We start from the raw sequence: 21,429 nt of genomic DNA on the forward strand, positions 1-21,429 counted from the left end.
TTTATAAAGAGTTTCTAATGTAATAATTATCTTAAGGCACTTCACTATCAACAAAGTTTGAGAATCAAAATCGGAGTATGACACTGAGGAGTAATAAGGGGATATTAGGTCAGGTGACCAAATGTTTATTCAAATTCAGGGTAGGTTTTAGGGAGTTTCTTCAAAGTGGGAAGTGAGGAAGAGAGGTGGAGAATTATGGGAAGGGTGTTCCCGAGTTTAGGGCAACTGCAGCCTCAGGTGAAATGGTGCAGGGATTAAAATTGGGGATGCGCAAGAGGCCAGGATTGGAGGAGTACTGATATCTTGAATGGTTTTGTGGGTGCTGGATGGGGTTACAGAGAGAAGGATGGGTGAGGCCACAGAGGGACTTGAAAACTAGAATGGGAATTTTAAGGTCAAGATATTGATTGACCAGGAGGCAATGTCGGTCAGCGAGTACAGGAGTGAAAGGAGAATGGGACTTGACTCAAGTTAAATTACTGTACACGAACCAGTGTTGGAAGCAAAAATTATTACTTTTAAATAATGGGAGGTGCCTTTCTTGGTGGGGCCTCACAAAATTAGCAATTTTTACGTTCAAGTAAATTGGCTCTCAGCAGATCAGTGCAAACTTTAAGAATGAAGTTCAAGTTGTCTCCTCAGGCAGTTCTCTCATTCTAAGTAGTAGATGTAAAATTAGACTTTGTTGGACAACACTAGAATAGATCCAATTAACTCTTCCTCTCAAGTATTGAGCAACCTTGGATTGTTTTGAATCTTGCATCTTCCAAACAGTATTTAAATAGATTCACAGCACTTCCATGCACCGCAAATTAAACTTTCATGAGGTCTTTGGCAATCAGGGCCAGACAGTTTCCCTGATTGAGGATTAGTTTGAGGTCCTGTAAAAATATCCTTGCTGCATTGCATTCCGCAAAAATTAAAACTGATGGCAATCACTTTTGAAAAACGGAAAATTCATACCAACAGCTAAGTGACTTAAATGGTGTTGCTCTTCCATAGTTAATGACATGAATGAAGGATTTTCTATCTGAGAAAGAAACTGAAGAGTCTGTATACAGGGGCGGTTGAGGACTCTGGGTCCATATATGATGAAGTTTAGAAGGATGAGGGGGATCTAATTGAAACTTACAGAACACTGAGAGGCCTAGAGAGAGTGGATGTGGGGAAGATGTTTCCATTAGTAGGAGAGAGGGGAATCCGAGGGCCCAGTCTCAGACTGAAGGGACAATCCTTTAAAACTGAGAAATTTCTTCAGCCAGAGGGTGGTCAATCTGTGAAACTCATTGCCGCAGAAAGCCGTGGAAGCCAAGTCACTGAGTGTCTTTAAGACAGAGATAGATAGGTTCTTGATTAATAAGGGGATCAGGGGTTACGGGGAGGAGGCAGGAGAATGGTGATGAGGAACATATCAGCCATGATCGAATGGCAGAGCAGACACAATGGGACGAGTGGCCTAATTCTGCTCCTATATTTTATGGTCTTACACATTGACATGGTGGATCCAAGATACTGGATCTCAGTTTTTAATGGAGAACACTTATCCTGTCCTTCACTCTCTGGCTGCTTCTGGTGAATGCAGCATGTTGCATTTTTAAAAAATATATTTGTTTGCACAAGTTAAATAAAACTTGCCACTTATTGATGCTCAATTTGAAACACCAACTCATTGCATAAACTCTCAATTGTCTCTGCTTCAATAACTTCTTTTGGAGCAGGAATGCTTGGGGAAGGTCAATATGTCCAGAAGAAAGGAATAAAGAACATCCCCTAATAGGATTTAATTAAGTGGTATGGGAGGAGGCTCATGTGGAGAATAAACACCATCGCTGACCAGTTTGGTGAATGACCTTTGCTGAAGTTATATGCTATTCAATGCAAGGCATTCACTGTCCCAATAAAGTTTTAAGTGGAAAGTCTCCTGTCACCTTGGTATCCTGCACAACTCATTAGTCTCCAACTGGGAGCATTGTTGGCCACTGCTTAGGATTTTCTGTTGCCTTGCATTAGAGAGTCACAGGGGCCTTCAATTAAGTCAAACTTTTTTATAACCTCCCGGTAAGTAAGCAATTGCTTCGCCTGCTGTTGCGTCTCTATCACCACCCGCATCAGTATACCTTTCCCACTTTTTGCAAGTAGATTTGGCAAAGTATTTTGAGAAATATGCAATACTGGCGATGCCCCCTTTAAAAGTCAAACTGTCTTCCACTTCAAAATGTCTCATACTCCAAATAATTTTCAACTGCACCTTATTGTTTGCACTTGTGGGAGAATTCCTAAGTAAAAAGGATGTGCAGTCCAAAAGAAATCCAAGATGTTCTCCTTCTGTTTTTGCTTCATATTTCCAATCAGGCTAAGTAACAAAAACGCATTTTGATTTTATGCTATTTAAGAAGTTTCAGTCCAGAATGCATTTAATTTCCTTCTTTTTACATCTCTCAGATAGATTCAAAGAATAGCGGCTGCACCTATCTCAGGGCTAATATGAAACCACAGGTTGGCCAGTTGTGCTTTATAGGGAGCTTATTTAATCACTTTGAACAAGGAGCCACTTGCAGTAACCCTGACATTACACTGACTGCTGTAGGTCATTTTAATTTCATGAATGAAACCAATATGGATTACCACTCACAGCAGCTGAATCGATATCAGTCCATCGAAGAGACCCTTGGGGAGTTCAGTAATCTTGTTTCCATAGAGCACACTAAAAAGCACAGGAAAGAAAACATCTCTGTTAGGCATCAAGACTTCACTTCCGAACTAAACTGGTTCGTTCCCAACGGATAACATCTTAACAACTCACGTTTTTACAGAACAACTTGCGTTCATATCACGCCCTTAATATCAAAAGAGTTCCCAAGGTAGAAAATTACTCAGGAAACGCAAAAGAAAAGCTGAAGTAAAACAATGTAAGAAAGACTGTGAAGAGTGACCAACAATCGGGGCAAGAGAAGGACTTTAAGGAGGTTCTTAAAAGAGAAGAGGAAGATGGAGAAGCAGAGCGAGAGAGAATCCCAAAGTTGGAGAGGGGGAAGAGCAGTCTTAGTTACCTGGTTTAAGGAAGTTGGGAGTCGAGTGCCAGGGAAATGAATGGAGGAACTGGATCTGGTGGTGACAATGTGTGTTTCATTCTCTGATGGATCGAGGTAAGGGTAGAGAGAGGCAATGTTCCAATTTATAAATTTGGGATATTTGTAGCAGAAACGTTCGGCGATTGTTGACTCAACTCAGTGTGCCGGCCTCGAAGACCCAGGGAGGTAACACACTCCCCCGAACCTCGGGGACAGGAACTGTGGTGAAGAGCTTCCTGCTGAGAAGTGCTTTCCCAATTTATCAATTATTTCTTCCAATTTCATTATTTTCTCATTAATTTTATTGATAAATGATTTATCCTGCTCTGACTACACTGGAGCTTTGCAATACTAAAAAGCAATTTTTCAATAATATGTTTTCTGTTTCCTGAGTTGAACTGACCTCTTGGAAGCAGAAAGGTTGGGCTTTTGATTAGCGAAACTGGAGTTCTGGTTGAATATCATTTTCTTCTTTTTTAGACAACATTTTATTAAAGCATTTAAAATTTTAACATTTAAACATTCTAAACAGCAGAGTGGATCGACACACTCAACAACATCACAAAAACATACCCAACATCCCCCTCACCCTCCCTCCCAACTGCCCGTATATTAGATCCCTATCCTTATTCTACAATGCCATGCCTCCCTTCCCCCCCCGCCCTCTCCACCCACCCGCCCTCCCCCTTCTACTGACGGTCAGTTTCCCTTAAAGAAGTCGATGAATGGCTGCCACCTCCGAGCGATCCCTTGAATTGAACCTCTTAAGGCAAACTTAATCTTCTCCAGCCTGAGAAACATTGCCATGTCACTGAACCACATCCCTGCCTTTGGAGGCTCCGAGGCCCTTCATCCCAGCAAACTCCGTCTCCAGGCCACCAGGGAGGCAAAGGCCAAAACGTCGGCCTCTCTCCCCTCCTGGGCCCCTGGATCCAACGACACCCCAAATATTGCCATCTCTGGACTCGGAGTAACCCTCCCTTCCAGGACCTCTGACATGACGTCTGTAAATCCCTGCCAGGATCCCCTCAGCTCTGAACACGCCCAAAACATGTGTACGTGATTCGCCGGGCTTCCGCTACACCGCCCACACCAGTCCTCCACCTCCTGAAAAAACCTACTCATCCGGGCCATAGTCATCTGAGATCCATGGACCACCTTGAACTGGATCAGGATAAGCCTGGCACATGACGAGGATTAATTGACTCTCCTCAAGGCCTTTTCCCATAGCCCAACTTCCAACTCCCCGCCCAACTCTTCCTCCCACTTCCTCTTCACCACCCCGATTGGGACCCCTTCCCACTCCATCAATTCCTTATATATCTCCAAAACCCTCCCCTCCCCAACACCTGTTTTTGACATCACCTTTTCCTGCAGTCACCTTACAGAGGCGAGGGAAGCTTGGAACCTGTCTCAGGACAAAGACCCGTACCTGCAGATACCGAAATCCGTTCCCACCCGGTAACTCAAACTCATCCTCTAATGGCTCCAGGAGCGAAAACCCTCTTCAATGAAGAGATCACCAAATCTCTCAATCTCTGCCCGCTGCCGCCTCCTAAAGCCCCCGTCCAGCCCTCCCGGAACAAAACGGTGGTTGTTACAGATCGGTGACCACACCGACGCCCCCTCCAATCTCATGTGCTGCCTCCATTGCCCCCACATCCTCAGGGCTTCTACTACCATAGGCTTGTGGAGTATTGAGCCAGCGAGAAAGGCAGAGGTGCCATTAACAAAGCCTCCAAACTCGTACCCTTTTAGGATGCCGCCTCCACTCGCTCCCACACCGACCCCTCCCCCACTACCCACTTCTTAACCATCGATGTATTCACCGGCCAGTAATAATTGATAAAATGCGGAAGGGCCAAGCCCCCACCCCACACTCCTGTTCCAAAAGAACCTTCCTCACTCTCGGGGCCTTACCCGCTCATACAAAACCAGAGATCACCACGTTTATCTTCCTGAAAAATGCCTTAGGGATAAAAATTGCAAGATATTGAAACACAAAAAGCAATCTCCAGAGGACTGTCATCTTCACAGTCTGTACCCTCCCCGCCAATGACAGCGGGAGCATGTCCCACCTGCGGAAATCCCCTTTCATTTGCTCCACCGCCCTGCCCAAATTTAACTTATGGAGCTGACCCCAGTCCCTTGCCAGCTGAATCCTCAGGTACCTAAAAGACTCCTTCCCACCACTTTAAATGGTAACTGAATATAATTTTCACCTGAACAAGTTCCCCTCTGTCATGGGGAAAAGGACAAGTCCCTGTTCCCTGAAAGACAGCAATAACTTCCAGCTGCCTTCCCTGCCTCAAGAGCTCATTGAACACTGACTCACTGAAATCCAAGTCGCAACCAAGTCAACTTCCAGAGTTAATTATATTCAACTAGAACTCTAGTTTCGCCGATCAAAAGCCCAACCTTTCTGATTCCAAGGGGTCAGTTGAACCCAGGAAACAGAAACCGTATTATAGGAAAATTGCTTTTTAGTCTCGCAAAGCTCCAGTGTAGTCGGAGCAGGATAAATCAGTTATCAATAAAATTAATGAGAAAATAATGAAATTGGCAGAAATAATTGATAAATTGGGAAAGCAATGTCCTTGAGTTTCAGGGTTACCACATGATTACGTCTATATTACCGTAATCATGTTTGTTTCAGCATTACTGAAATCTGGAAAAAGGGCTGTGAAGATGGTGAAGAAAAGATTCATCTAACTGATGCCATTCGGGGAGTCTGAGCTATGAACAGAGCCTGGGGTTGATTATTCTGAGGAAGAGAAAGTGCAGTTGGGGGAGATACTGTTCAAGATTGTTGAAGGAATAAATTGCCACAAGTTTGAGAGGTAAGGGACACGAGCTGAAGCTTGTAAAAGGAGAGATGCAGAGACCGATAAGATTTAGCTATTTATTATAAAGGGTGCAAGTGTATGGATGCAAATAGTGTGTAAAAATGTAAGGAAGAATTAGCTTGATACTTGAGTCAACGTGTAATTCAGAGGCATTTTTGAGACAGGCCGATTCTCTGTACGATATCAGTAAGTGTACAAATATCTCCCACCATAAGATTAATAATGATTATTGGGTAAATTAAGTAAGTTATTTCCTATTTAACTAAATGTAGTGATAGTAGCAGCACTGATAACTCGACATCAGCTGAGATTTTTCTTTGATAGTTAAGAGGCTGTTGTGTGTTACAGTTCACTCGGTGATTCTGAGTTGCAAGGGCAACATGCACTTTTGCTGACTGACCAAATATTTCTCTCGTGTTTAACACCTGCCATTTGTGTGTGTTAGAAGGGGTTGATACTCAACCTGTTTGGCCACGTTATGAACGTCCCTTCCTTGGGGTAGAACTTTAACCCAGAGCTTCTGACGCAGTGGCAGGGGCATTATCCACTGTGCCACAAGACTTCCTCTCAGTAGTAGGTGCCAACATTAACTACAATTTACACCAAACGTCATGGCCAAGAAAGTCAAGTGTCACAATTCACCAGCTAACTGCCTGAAAAGGCTGCAAAAATGTGAGTTTGGTATTGAGCATGACACCAGTTTAAACTGTAGGTTTGATTGCGGTACAGGTTCCGGGAGAAGGTGAAAGAGCCCTTCCTGTTTATTTCCTTTTTTCCCATTTCTTTTCTTTTTAATATTTTGGTCCGTGGACCCATAATCGGGATGTGCCTTTTAGCAGAAGATTCAAAGTTGAAACAGCCTGCTTGCCAGGACATTGTGTTCCTAGGCTTTGTATTTTGGCAAGGAGAAACCAGACTCCTCAGCACTGAGTGGATCTTAGGAACTAGATTGTGGAGGGAGTCACGTCAATTGGTTAACTGGCAACTGGTGGGTTGGCCAGGGAAAGTGGTCTGCCTGACAATGGTCAGTGATTGGTTCTTGGGTGATGCTTTCTGAGAGAACTTGACAGAAGTGTTTATACCTTGGAAGGGAAATTAACTCTCTTCTACTTGCTGAAGTGAAAGAACTGCACAATTGTTCTGAAAGCAGTGAGTACCTGGCACATATTTTCCTGTAAACCTGATTCTGCAGAGAAAGTAGACAACTTTCTTAAGCCTAGAAGGAAGAAGTATCAAAATAAAAACCTGGACTCCAGAAAGACATTGAAGGCATCCCAGAGTCAATGGGATCCTTACACTGTTATTTTTATTGATATTTTCTTGCCCTTTCCACCACCCTTTCCCCTCTGTGTCATTTGTTTGTGCATGTGTGTAGAGAGTGGGGCAAGTTAGGAAGAGAGGGTTGGGAATCAGGTAATAGTCAGTTACATTTTCTGTCCATACATAATAAAAGGTCACTTGTGTTTTAAAGCTACACACCTGGTGACTGCAGTTTATGGGGCTGAACCAAGGATCTCGCATATTTTTAAATAAAATCTAATTTCACCTGTGTTCCAACTCTGGGTCAAATAGGGCTGGAATTGACTGCACACGAACTCAGGGTGTTGGGACAATGGCACATCATGAGCTCTGCAGCTTCCAGTGTAGGTTCTAATCTAATGTTGCCTCTTCCACAACAATATCCCACAGTCCCAGCACATCCCAGTATAACATTCCACAGTCCCATCACAACCTAGTATAACATTCCACAGTCCCATCACAACCTAGTATAACATTCCACAGTCCCAGAACATGCTAGTACAACATTCCACAGTCCCAGCACATCCCAATACAACATTCCACAGTCCCAGCACAATATTCTACAGTCCTAGCACATCCCAATACAATGTGCCAGAGTCCCAGTGCATCCCAGTACAATGTTCCACAGTCCCAGCACATTCCAGCATAACATTCCACAATTCCAGCTCAACGTTCCACAGTCCTCAATCCTAGCGCATCCTAGTACAACAATCCACAGTCCCAGCACATCCCAGTACAATGTTCCACAGCCCCTGCAATCACAGTGTAATATTGTATAGTCCCTGCACATCCCATTGCAATGTTCCACAGTTCCTGCACATCACAATACAGTGTTCTATAGTCCCTGTACATCCCAGTACAATGTTCTATAGTTCCTGTGCATCCCAGTACAGCGCTCTGCAGTCCCAGCATATAACAATACAACCTTCCACAGTCCCAGAACTTCCCAATACAATATCCCAAAAGTTCAGCACGTTGTAGTATAATGTTCTGCAATCCCAGAACAACACTCTACAGTCTCACCAAGTACAACAATTCTACTGTTTCAGCATACCCAATTAGATGAGACTGGTGAGTTCCAGCAACTCCCAATGCATAACACTGTGCAAAGTTTAGAATTCTTCCCTGTAATTACTGTTTGTTCAATATAAATCTCTGATACAATAAGATGCTCACCCTATAGAGCTCTACTGACTGACATAATCTTTATTCAACAGAACTCTTCTGTACGGTGCACTGTTTATTCTGTAGAGCTCTGCTGTAGGATGTGCTCTTCTGGAACTCCCTGATCTCCTGCCTGCTTCATTCCACAGGCCTTTACTGCATGGAACACTTTACCGAGAAGGTGAATGAAATGAAAATCGCTTATTGTCACGAGTAGCCTTCAATGAAGTTACTGTGAAAAGCCCCTAGTCGCCACATTCCGCCGCCTGTCCGGGGAGGCTGGTACGGGAAACGAACCGTGCTGCTGGCCTGCTTGGTCTACTTTCAAAGCCAGCGATTTAGCTGAGTGAGCTAAACCAGCCCCAGAGTGAGCTAAACCAGCCCCAGGTTGCTTGGTGCTTATCAATACTTTGTTCAGTAGGCTGAGAATGCAAATATTGAGGGGCGGAAATATATTGAAAGCTGCCATCTTGGAAATGCTGCCAGTTATCTGTGAATCTGGAAGCCTTGTGCAGGTTATGAAGTTCAACAGCTTTTTTTGCTTAGGCAGCTGTTTTCACAAACCAGCCGTCTCAGCGTATAAATTGTGAAGTAGATCTATACAGATATCTGCAATATAAGAGCAGAATCTATTATTTTTGGAAAGAGAGACTAACTTCTAACAATGCAGTTGGCTGATGTGAGCAATGTGATGCCCGTCTTAACCCAAGCGCGGAGACTCGACACAGGCGTCTGGTTTTAATCATGGAGGGTCCAATTGGCTCAGATCGCTGCTGTTTTGATTGGAAAAGAGAAATGGGGATTTAGCACAGAGGGTAGGTGTGGGGGGTGCTGCCGTGGATTGATACCACACAGGAACTGAGAGATGTGGAATGAAAGAGGATTGAAAAACAGCAACATGAAAAGACTTCAAAAGAAGACAGCAGCATGTAATAGGCATATATAAGGAAACACGATAACTTGCGCCACAAATACTCATGCAGCAGAGTTCAAATTGACCATATATTTCAAAAGGCTGTTTGGTTTAATGCATAAAATTAAATTTATTGGGTTAACCGGATTCTCTATCTGTGTGGCCCTTTCATGCCACAAATACTGGAGACATATCAAGAACAGTTTTATAAGTCTGTGTAATGCACCTAAAAAGCTTTGAAGGTGTTGGCGGGTATTAGGCTTTTTTCTAAGACGCTGACTTTAATTTCATACTATTTTAGTTGATCCGCTGTTTTAAAGACCCAAACCTTCTTGGGCGACATGTAAACTCAGCAGTCCTACTAGTTAACTGTTTGAGCACTCAGTACGTTGCAAGTGTCAAAAGGGATGCTATAATTCTTCTGTAATTGAATCAATGCTTTCTCATGATTGAAATGAGACTGGTTGGGAGGGGTTACTGAACTTGACAGTGTGATGGAACTGCATCAACTTTGCCTGTTCTACAATACATTCTCAACCATGACTACACTTCAAATATATATCATCGACTGTGACATCAAGTGGCCATAAAACACGCTACCTAAATGCAAGACCTTGGGTGGAATTTAATGTCTCCCTTGATCCCAAGGCAAAATTGGACGCGGGAGGACTGTTGGATAGGGTATGGATGCTGCATGGTGAGGATGCCAAGCATTCCTGCCAGTCTAAGCCCACGGCTGGAGGGTGGCCTTCCCAACAGCAGGCCAATTGAGGCCCTTAAGTAGCTACTCAAGGACCTCATTCATTACTGCTGATATTCAACCAGCTGTGGTTGGAGCTGCAGGGTAAACCCCATCAGGTTTGCCAGCAGCTAGTGGCTACTTGAGGGGGTGAGTGGGTCTCTTGTTGATTGGCATTCTATGCTGGCGGCACTCCCACACCTCCCAGATCCTTGCATTCCAATCTGCTCTCCCCCTTCGCTGGCAACCTCCATCCTCCGCATGCCCACCTCTAACTAAGGATCTATTGTTGATTCCTCCAGCATGCCCACATGTGGTATCGACAGCAATCATTGCTCTCTGTGGCATTGCCAATACTGGAGAGCTGACGGCCTTTGATTGGCTACAGCTCTTGGAGGCGAGTTTCCACCTTGTGTCTTAATCAAGGGCAGGGCCCGATATTGCCGAGGTAAGTGCCTGCTCGCCTGGTAATTGTAACGGATTTTAACGGAGGGAACCAACCTGCCGCATCTCCAAATTCCTGTCACACTCATTGAATTCTGCCCTTATTAAAAAAAAATACAGCCAATAACCCACAGTGCTGACTGGGGGGAAATACTGGTCCTAACAATGTGACGGTGTTGGATTAACATTAGTAGGAATTAACTCGATAATTTTTTAATCTATTGTATATATTATTTGAAATCCTTCTCAACATGATGCTCAATAACCCATCCGAAACAACACACTTAATTTTGTCATAAGAAAATTGTATTTCACCACAAACGCTTCTAATAACTGACTGAGGGGAACATCTTCTATTTTTATAATGCATTCAAGATAATAAAACATCTCAGGGCACTTCACAGGAGCATTATAAATCAAAATGTGACACCAAGCCACAGAAGGCAATTTAAGGGCAGATGACCAAAAGCTTAGGCAAAGGAGCAGCGTTCACGGAGAATTTTAGAGAAGGAAAGAGAGTGGCAAAGAGGTTCAGAAAGGAGATTTCAGAGTTTAGGCAATTGAAGACAAGTCGGCCCATGGTTAAGCAATTAAAAACAGCAAAATACTGCTGATGCTGGAAATCTGAAATAAAAACAGAATATGCAGAAAAAAATCAGCTGACTGGCATCATCTGTGGAGACAAAGACAGAGTTAATGGGTGATATTATCTGACATTTACTCTGTCGCTCAAATGGGGGGGGTGGACCCGTGGAGGTTTGGGAAGCCGAGGGCAAAGGAATTTTCATACTTCTCCCATGTGCACAGGGTGTACCCGTGGATCGATGACTTTGTGGTGGATAAGACTTTGCTGGCGGGACTACTTGCCGATTGCGGTTTCTGACCATGGGTGGACTTGCAAATGGACTGGGGAGGGGGCCCAGCCCCCGCATTGGAGAATAAATGTGGGGTTGTTAGCAGACGAGGAGGTGTGCAAGAGGGTGAGGGGTATGTTGAGCTCAATGACACGGGTGAGGTATCGACTGCCATGCTTTGGGAAGTGCTTAAGGCAGTGGTCTGGGGGGGAGTTGATATCGATTCGGGTGCACAGGGACAGGATGGAGTGGGCAGTGAGGGCTAGGCTGGTGGAAGAGATCCTGCAGGTAGATAGGAGGTATTTGGCGGCCCTGGAGGCAGTGTTGCTCAAGGAGCAGCAGAAGCTCCAGATGGAGTTCCGGTTGGTGTCTTTGGGGAAGGCTGTGGGGCAGTTACGGAGGGCCTGGGGGGGACATGTGTGAATATGGGGGGAAGGCGAGCAGGATGTTGGTTTATCAACTCAGGAAGCTGGAAAGAAGGATGGGCGAGGAAGGGTGGTCCTGGGCCTAGTGGGGATGAATGGGGTGTTTGACAAAATCTATAGGAGGTTATATGATTCAAAGCCCCCGGCGGGGTGAGAGGGAATGAGGCAATTTATGGATGGGTTAGAATTCCCCAAAGTGGAGGAGGATTTTGTAGAGGGGTTGGACTGGATACAGGGGCGATGCAGGCAGGGATTCCCGGTGGAATTTTATAAGGCGTTTTCGAGGGACATTGGGCCCTTGCTGGTAAGGGCATATAATGAGGCAAAGGGGAAGAGGGAGCTTTCCCATACGCTATTGCAGGTTTGATATCCTTAATTCTGAAGAAGAATAAGGACCCGGAGCAGTTGTGGGTCTTATCGCCCGATTTTGCTGCTAAATGTGGACGCCAAATTGCTGGCAAAGATCATGGCCTCGTGGATTGAGGACCAGACGGGATTTGTACAGGAGGGGCATATGTCGGCGAACATCAGGAGCTTATTAAATGGGATTATCATGCCCCCGGTGGGACAAGAGATGGAGTTGGCCGTCGCTATGGATGGGGAGAAAGCCTTTGATCGGGTAGAATGGGAATATTTGTGGGAAGTACTGGGACAGTTCGGATTTGGGCAGGGGTTTGTGGATTGGGTCCGGTTGCAATATAGGGCGCCGGTAGCAAGTGTAAGGACGAATTGGGTGAGCTTGTGGTATTTTGGATTACGCCGTGGGACAAGGCAGGGTTGCCCACTCTCTCCATTGCTTTTTACCCTGGCGATAGAGCCATTGGCAATGGCGTTTAGAGTGTCAAGGAGTTGGAAAGGGACAGCCGGGGGGTGGGGGGGAAGCAGAGTTTTGTTATACCCAGACGATTTGCTACTTTACATTTCAGATCCGTTGGGTGGCATTAGGGGGATTATGAATATTTTGGAGGAGTTCCGGGTATAAATTAGACATGGGAAAGAGTACGTTTTCCCGATTCAAGCAAGGGGACAGGAAGGGAGGCTGGGTGGGCTACCGTTTAAAGTGGTGGGGACGAACTTCAGATACTTGGGCATCCCGGTGGAACGGGGATGGGAACATTTGCCCAAATTGAACCTGCTGGTTGAGCAGATGAAGGGGAATTTTAAGAAACAGGGTGTGCTCCAGTTGTCGCTTGCGGGGTGGGTGCAAACCGTGAAAATGACGGTGTTCCCGAGGTTCCTATCCGTTTTTCAGAACCTCCCGTTTTTTATCCCAAAGGCCTTTTTTAGGAAAGTTCATGCCCTGATTTTGGGGTTTGTTTGGGCGGGGAAATCCGCCTGGGTAAAGAAGGTGCTGCTGGAGCAGAGACGTGACAGGGAGGCAGGCTGGCCTGCCAAATCAAAACATTTAATGAACTACTACTGGCAGCAAATATAACCATGTTAAGGAAGTGGGTAGTGGGGGAAGGGTCGGTGTGTTAACAGATGGAGGCAGCCTCTTGTAAGGGCACTAACTTAGGGGCCTCTGCTGTTCGCGCCAACCAGGTTCTCCACAGGCCCGGTGGTGGTGGCAGCCTGAGGGTGTGGGGATGGTGGCGGCAGCACCTGTGGTTGGTGGGTGCCTCGGTTAGGGCACCAATCTGTGGGAACACTAGCATGAAAAGATACCTTAGGAAAGGAAATCATTCTTGGATCTGGCTGAAGAGTAAACTAGGGTAGTGCAGAGAAAACAGTCCATTCTGAATGCTGAAAGGGGAAGGGTTTGATAGTGGCATCATGTTGGAGGTGGTGAAAATGGGGATAATCCGTTGAATATTGAAGATGGCAGGGTCAACGGTGTGGACAAGGGAATTCCTCAAATGATTGTGGGGGAGAAAGGATGAGAGCAGAAGTTTATGAAATATTATGGACATGGTCGAAAGCCCCATCAACCACAGTGGAGCAATTTAAATCAGTGCTGCTCAAGAGGCCAGAATTAGAGGAGTGCAGATATCCTGGAGATTTTTCATGCCGGAGGAGATTGCAGAGATAGGGAGGGACAAGGCCATGGAGGCATTTTTAAAGCACAGTGAACATTTCAAAATCGAGAGGTTAACAAGGATTCAATGCTGGCCAACAAACTCAGAGGTGATGGGTGAACAGGACATGATGCAAGTAGGCACACAAACCTTGGTTAACTTTGAAGTTATGGAGGGTAGCATGTGTGAGGCCAGAAAGGAGTGTGCTAGAATGGTTAAGTTTAAAGGGAACAGAGGAACAACAAAGGAAAACACAAGAGAGAGAAAAGGAAATACTAAACATAATGGAGGTTGGTACAGGGGTCATTAAATCTTCCTTTGGACTTCTACTGACAAGAAAAAAATCCACTTCGAACACGTTATGTACAATGACAAATCTCTTGACTGAGTTCCATACTTACAGGGAGGTGAGTGATCGCAGTCCTTGAAACGCGTCAGCTGCAATCTCGGAGATCTGGTTCTTACTCAGGTCTCTGCAGGGGAAAAAAAAAGAGGCATCAGAAGCAAGTTTCAATTCTGAAAGAATAAACTCAAGGTGAGCACCATCAAACCCATTTTCTTTCCTCACTATTCAATTGTTTTAGTGCGACAAGACAACCAAATTAATAATGCAAAATCACGGGGGCCTCATGAATGTCAAGTCCAAAGCTCGATCTCCTTAACCAATTACATTTATCAATAGATTAATGGGGAGGACAGAGCTTATGAAAGGAAAAACAATGAGTAGAGAATGAACACATGAATGTCCTAACAGGACAGGATCAAGCTTGACTATCATACCATTCACTAAGAGGGGTATAGCAGTGTAGTGATTACATCAATGGTCTAGAAATCTGGAGAATGTGATCTCAAATCCCACCATGGCATTTGGAGAATTTAAGTTTGCTTTATCAGTAAAAATGACCATATAGTTGCCAGGTGTTCTGGCAAAAATAATTGTGCATTTACTAATGTCTGTGGAGGAAGGCACCTTGCCATCTTTAACTGGTCGGATTATTTGTGACAACAGTCCATCACCTAAGTCCTGAGTGGCCCACCGACATGGCCTAGCAAGTCACTCAGCCATGGCTGGTCCCATTCAGTTTCCAATCAATGCCAGCAACTCAAGAACATGGCCGCCCACTACCTCAGGCCAACTGGGATGGACAAGCAATGGCCAGGTAATTGCCCAGGTATGTCCTGTCCACAAAATGCAGGTTAAATCCACTACAACCAATTGCCACCTGATACGGACAGGAGCCGGGATTAATTAAAACACAATTTCTCCTCTCACCAATTATCAGTTTAAAAAAAAGGTCATTTTGATTTGCTTCCTCCTTTATAAGCGGTGGTGCATTTCCCAACCCCTCGGTTTTGGCGTGATCCAATTTCAATTAATAACCCCACAGCAAAGTCGAGACAGGAGGAAATCCGAGGGTTAGTTTATTTGCATCCATTCAAAATGCAGGTGGGGAGGTCACTATGTAGCTCCCTGAAAACTCATACAGTAAACAAAAATAAAGATTTACATTGCAGACATTATAGGGAAACTAAAAATTGATTAATGTGGGTCTAGAGTCCTGAATCAAAGTCCAATGAGATATTCCTTCATGGAGGTCAGCAGGCTGCAAACCAACACGGTATAAATCACTTTACTGCTTTGACTCCACCTGACAAGATAGGCACGTGGAGATTAGACTTAGTCCCTTCAAACACCCCTGCAATCTATTCTCAATCACCAGCAAAGCGATGAGACTGTTGTGGACAGTGTTATCACAACACTTACTCACCAATAACCTGGTCACCGATGCTCAGTTTGGATTCCTTCAGGAGCACATGGTCCCAGGCAACATTGCAGCCTTGATCCAAAAAGGAGAGAAGTGCTGAACTCCAGAGGTGAACTGAGAATGACAGCCCTTGATATCAAGGCAACATTTGACCAACTGTGGCATTGAGGTGCTCTAGTGGGGTTGTGGTAGGTAGGAATTGGAGGGGTGGTAGGTAGGAATTGGAGGGGGGGTGGGGGTGTTCTGCTGTCCTGTGTCCTACCAGCATAAAGAAAGATGGTTTTGGTTGTTGAACGGCAATCATTTCAGCTCCAGAACATCACTGCAGAAATTCTTTGAGGCAGTGGTCTGGGAAAGAACTGTCTCACCAATGACTTTCTCTCATAAGGTTAGAAGTGAGGATGTGCACTGATGATTGCAAAGTTCAATGCCATTCGCAACTCCTCAACAGTAGCCCATGCTCACATGCAGTAAGTCTGATGATAAGTGGCAAGTTACATTTGCACCGCAATAGTGACAGTCAATGACCACCTCCTACAAGAGAGAGTCTAATCATCTACCCTATAAACTGAGCTCTTTCCGCAGAACACAGTAGCAGCAGTGACGAAAGAGAAAATGCTGGAAAATCTCAGCAGGTCTGGCAGCATCTCAGCATATCTGGAGAGAACTCACAGTAGCAGCAGCATGTACCATCTACAAGGTGCACCAAACCAGTGACCTATACCACCTAGAAGGAAAAGGATAACAAATGCATAGGATCATCACCCAAATGCTTGTCAGTCTTGCAAGTCGCATACCATCTGGATGGAAACGTATCACCATTTCCTCATGATCACTGGGTCAAGATAGAGTCATAGAGGTTTACAGCATGAAAACAGGCCCTTCAGCCCAACTTGTCCATGCCAGTTTTTACCACTAAGCTGGTCCCAATTGCCCGCATTTGGCCCATAACCCTCTATACCCAGCTTTCCCATATAACTGTCAAAATGCTTTTTAAAAGACAAAATTGTACCCGCCTCTACTCCTGCCCCTGGCAGCTTGTTCCAGACACTCACCACCCTCTGTGTAAATAAATTGCCCTTCTCGACCCTTTTGTATCTCTCCCCTCTGACCTTAAACCTATGCCCTCTTGTTGTAGACTCCCCTAAAGAACCTGGAACCCTATCCTTAGATACACTGTGGGTGGACTGCAGCCATTCGAGGCAAAGGCTCACTACACCATCTTCTTGAAGGCAATTAGGGATGGCAACCGATACTGGCTTTTCAATGACACGCACATCCCATGAGTGACTTAAAACAAATATAAATATTTATGAATAAACAAGCATAAAATTCAGTGCTTATTTATGAATAACTGATACATGAGTTAATTATAGATGAGCATGCCATCGCCTTGGAACTGTATTTTAACAGTGAGTCAACACCTTCAGGGGAACAGCTATAGAGAGCCAACTGGCAAGAAAAGGATTAAACATAATCATATGATTAAAAACTTAACTATAATCCTCTTAAATCTCAGTTTACGATAAAATGGGAAACCTCAGCTTGAGAAAAGGGTCCTTCATTCCACCAAACTGGTTGAGGTGCTGTACCACTTCAGATTTTTATTTCCACGAGCTGGACCCATTTTAGACTAAGTCAAAATTTACCCCAAGATCTTCAGGCGAGGAGGAAGGAAAAATTGACAACCCTCACCCTGCAACTGTATGATGTCTATCTAGTGGTGAAGAATCACATGCCCATTATAAAACCCTTACAATTTTCATCACCGGATATAAATTATGGAGCTTCGAGATGGGCAGGCTGCCCACCCTGGCAGATCACTGCCGAAGAGGGAAAGGCAAAAAGTTGCCACCCAAAGCAACGCTCGCATTGTAGCCATTGCAAAGTTGCACTTCGGGCACCCTGCAGGATAGAATTATCGGAGCGTTTGCTCCAACCAGTATCCTGCCACCCATGATCTGATGTGAGTCACAACCAGAGAAGAGTGCCAGGCATGCTCTGGGAGAGAATATTACTGAGCATGGAACTTGAAAGCAGTCAGAGCTGTGGCTATGAGCCCAGTGGGAGCAAGATGCCAGTTGCTTGGATGAGTGATACTTAAGACTCTAATTATTATTATTACTATCTTATCTGATGTGTTAAGTAGACACTTAATTAAGAAATTACTTCAGGAGTGTGAAAGATCGAATCATTACTGACTAGTGATGCCTTGGGAGAGTTATTATAAAGAAAGCACCAGCAGAACAAACTCAACGCTCCACAGCTCCATGATTATACTCTCTTCCGCAGGCCCTCACACTACCCTATTCTTAATGCATTCATTGGCGTTCTGAATGAAATGCTGAAAACAATGATGCTAATTACCGATTACGTGATCAATGTCTGTTGTCAGACCTGTATACCCAATGTCGGGTCTTGTGCTCTCACACTTCAGGTATAAATTGGCATATCAAGTTTGTCAATGGCGTCCAATTCATAGAATCATAAAATGTACAGTGCAGAAGGAGGCCATTCAGCCCATCGAGTCTGCACGGACCCTTGGAAAGAGCATAATGTAGATTCCCATACTGGAAATCGAACCCGGGACGCCGAGGTGAAAATCATGAATCCTAACCGTTCGCACCTGGACATTCCTGAATACTGTGGTGGCTTTGAATTTTGCTGTGGAGATATCATCGTATGAATGCTGCAGAGGAATTAGTCAGGCTGATGTTTTACCAGAGACCCTGACCCTTTTAGAAATAAGTGATTCGCAAATCAGTTGAAAGTAATTTCATGTGTGAACTCATTTTTAATTATTAAATAATAGTTAAACTAATTTCATGAGTGCTTGCACGCTAATGATCATATCAAACAATTTCAAATAAGTTGGATCAAAAAATGTTTGTATCTCACTGCAAGTGATAAACAGTTGTGCCGAATCAAAGATTTTAGGAAATTGGATTCGATATGTATTGGGCTATTTAAGGGTTAAAAGCCTGGGTTAGAGTGTGATTGGCTGCAGTGGTCCTGTTTCCTAAAAAAAAGGGCCAGGATTCTCCAAGCTGCCACGCCACAATCTCGCTCGCCGCGGGGGCGGAGAATGGGGCGTCAGACTCGCGATCAGGACCAGAGAATCGACGGCAATCGCGCGTGCATGGTTGACGCAGCGCCGGTGGGAGCCACTGAAAGAGGCCCCCGCGACAATCCTCCACCGGCAGGTGGCCGAGTTCCCGCCAGCGTGGTTCACTCATGGTTCCACCCGGCAGGCACTCAGGAGTATCCGCGGCCACCCTGGTGGGGAGCGGGGGGATCCATCACTGGGAGGGGGCCCTCCAGGACGGCGGGCGTACGCGATCTGCGGGGGTGCTATATTTTTCGGACCGGCCCGCTGTGTGGGTCCGCCATGTTGCGTGGGGCCGCCGTCGCGCACATGCGCGGACCCGTGGCCGGACGTGTAGGGCCCCATATCGTCAGCCGGGGCTGCGTGGAGTACTCCGAGTTCCTGCAAGCCCCCTTCGAAATGGAGAATCACTCTGGACTTTCTCTAGGAGAGTCCAGAGAGATTTGCGCACGTTTTCTTGTGGGCGTTTTGCAGGTCCTGGGAGCTTTTTGCAGCCAGAAAGTTAAATTGACAATGCACTGTGGTTTGACTGGGATCAGTCCCTGGGAACTTAATGGCCGGGATTCTCCCCTACCCGGCGAGGCGGGGGTTCCCGGCGTACTGGAATGGCGAGAACCACTCCGGCGTCGGGCCTCCCCAAAAGGTGCGGTAATTCTCCGCACCTTTAGAGGCTAGGCCCGTGCTGGAGTGGCTCCCACGCCGCCGGCCGGTGCCAATGGCCTTTGGCGCCCTGCCGACTTGCGTCGGGGCTGGCCGAAAGGCCTTCGCCGGTCGGCGTGAGTCCGCGCATGCACTGGAGCGTCATTGGCCGCTGACATCACCCCGGCGCATGTGCGGTGGAGGGGGTCTCTTCCGCCTCCGCCATGGTGGACCACGTGGCGGCGGTGGAAGAAAAAGAGTGCCCCCACGGCACAGGCCCGCCCGCCGATCGGTGGGCCCCGATCGCGGGCCAGGCCACTGTGGGGGCACCCCTCGGGGTCTGATCGCCCTGCTCCCCCCCCCAGGACCCCGGGGCCCGCTCGTGCCGCCTGCTCCCGCAGGCACCAGAGGTAGTTTAAACCACATTGGCGGGAGAGGCCTGACAGCGGCGGGGCTTCGGCCCATCGCGGGCCGGAGAATCGCCACGGGGGGCCTGCCAACCAGCGCGGCGTGATTCTCGCTCCTGCCGATTACCGGGTGCCGGAGAATTCCGGCCACGCCGGGGGCGGGATTTACGAAGGCCCCGGGCGATTCCCCAACCCTGCGGGGGGTCGGAGAATTCCGCCCAATGTTCCTGAAATGTTAATTTGTTATTTTATTTTGGGAAAATGTTGTCAGTGCTGGGTGGAGTTAAGAGAATAAAGGCATTTTGAGAAAGCTTTTGAAGAGTTCTGGAAACCATTGGTTTGACCACAAGTAAAGTCAGTTTTCTCTCCCAGTAGGATAGGTTAAAAAAGACCAATAATAGTTAAAGCAGAGCAGTCTTACCTGAAGACAAGGGATAGGATGAAACAACCCTGTTGAAACAGCTATTTGGAGATATTCAGCCAGAGTCTGAATGGGTTCTAACAAGCTAATAATCTGTCGAGTAAAGCATGTTGCCATGCTGATTTTAAGATTGATTGAGAACTGCATGTTTCTTTCATGTTGTTTAATGGGATTCAAGTAGTAGTGTTTTTCAAAATAAAGTACCCAATTAATTTTTTCCAATTAAGGGGCAATTTAGTGTGGCCAATCCACCTAACCTGCACATCTTTTGGGTTGTGGGGGCGAAACCCACGCAAACACGGGGAGAATGTGCAAACTCCACACGGACAGTGACCCAGGGCCGGATCGAACCTGGACCTCGGTGCCGTGAAGCCGCAGTGCTAACCCACTGCGCCACCGTACTGCCCCCCGAGTAGTAGTGTTTAAGGGATAATTGTAAGTTGTTCCTTTTGGGTGTCTATTGTATTCGTAATAAAGTTTTGTTTTAAAATTCTAAATTCTAGAGTTTCCATTGTGGAAAGATCATGAGTGGTGGAAACTGGGATTCCTTTTCAATGTGGAGGAATAGAGGGTCCATGGAGTGCACATCCATAGATCTCCGAAGGCAGCTGGACAAGTAGGCAAGAGGGTTAAGAAAGCAGACTGGATACTTTCCTTTATGAGCCAGAATGTAATTGCAGTGAGGTCATGCACGAACTGTATAAAACACCAGTTAGGTCAGTAAAGCAGACTGTGTCCATCACCTCAATATAAGAAGGATTCAACCACAGGAAGAGAGGGTACAGAGGAAGCCAGAGAACGAGTGGGGAATTTGGATCTCACAGTCTGAAAGAGTGGAAGATGCACAAACCCTCATCACATTTTAGAACACTTCGATAGGCAATTGAAGTGACATAAACTATAGAACGATGGACCAAGAGCTGGAAATAGGATTAGGCTGGATAAAGGCAAAATGCTGCAGATGCTGGAAATCTAAAACAAAATCAGAAAATGCTGGAAAAATTCAGCAGGTCTGGCAGCACCTGTGGAGGAAGAAGCAGAGTGACCATTTTGAGTCCGTATGACTATTCTTTTGAGCTGGATGCCCTTCTTTAGGCTGGATAGTTGTTTAGGAGCCATCACAGATATCATGGACCGAATGGACTCCCTGTTGTGCCATAATAGTAGTGGAGAAATTGAGGAGCAGATTTGGAGTCTGGGGGCTGGGGTTTAACTAGCAAAGGACACTGGTAAGCTTCCCACCACTCGTCCAGGCTTCGTCCATCCTACCTGTTTGACACTGTCTTTCCCACAGTTTCCTGGAGGCACTTGGAAAGAATG

The 21,429-nt window shown here is 45.9% G+C and overlaps 1 protein-coding gene across 1 annotated transcript in view; it reads right to left on the reverse strand.

Annotated features, from left to right (window-relative positions):
• Window positions 1–21,429, reverse strand: part of LOC119965073 (slit homolog 3 protein-like) — a 758,703-nt gene that overhangs the window by 192,944 nt on the left and 544,330 nt on the right. The window contains exons 11-12 of the mRNA XM_038795337.1: window positions 14,172–14,243; window positions 2,633–2,704 (exon numbers count right to left, since the gene is read on the reverse strand). Of these exons, the coding sequence (XP_038651265.1) occupies window positions 2,633–2,704; window positions 14,172–14,243 (144 nt within the window). The remainder of the gene's footprint in view (window positions 1–2,632; window positions 2,705–14,171; window positions 14,244–21,429) is intronic.

This window comes from Scyliorhinus canicula, chromosome 4, assembly GCF_902713615.1.
Source record: "Scyliorhinus canicula chromosome 4, sScyCan1.1, whole genome shotgun sequence".
In the NCBI taxonomy this organism is placed as follows: domain Eukaryota; kingdom Metazoa; phylum Chordata; class Chondrichthyes; order Carcharhiniformes; family Scyliorhinidae; genus Scyliorhinus; species Scyliorhinus canicula.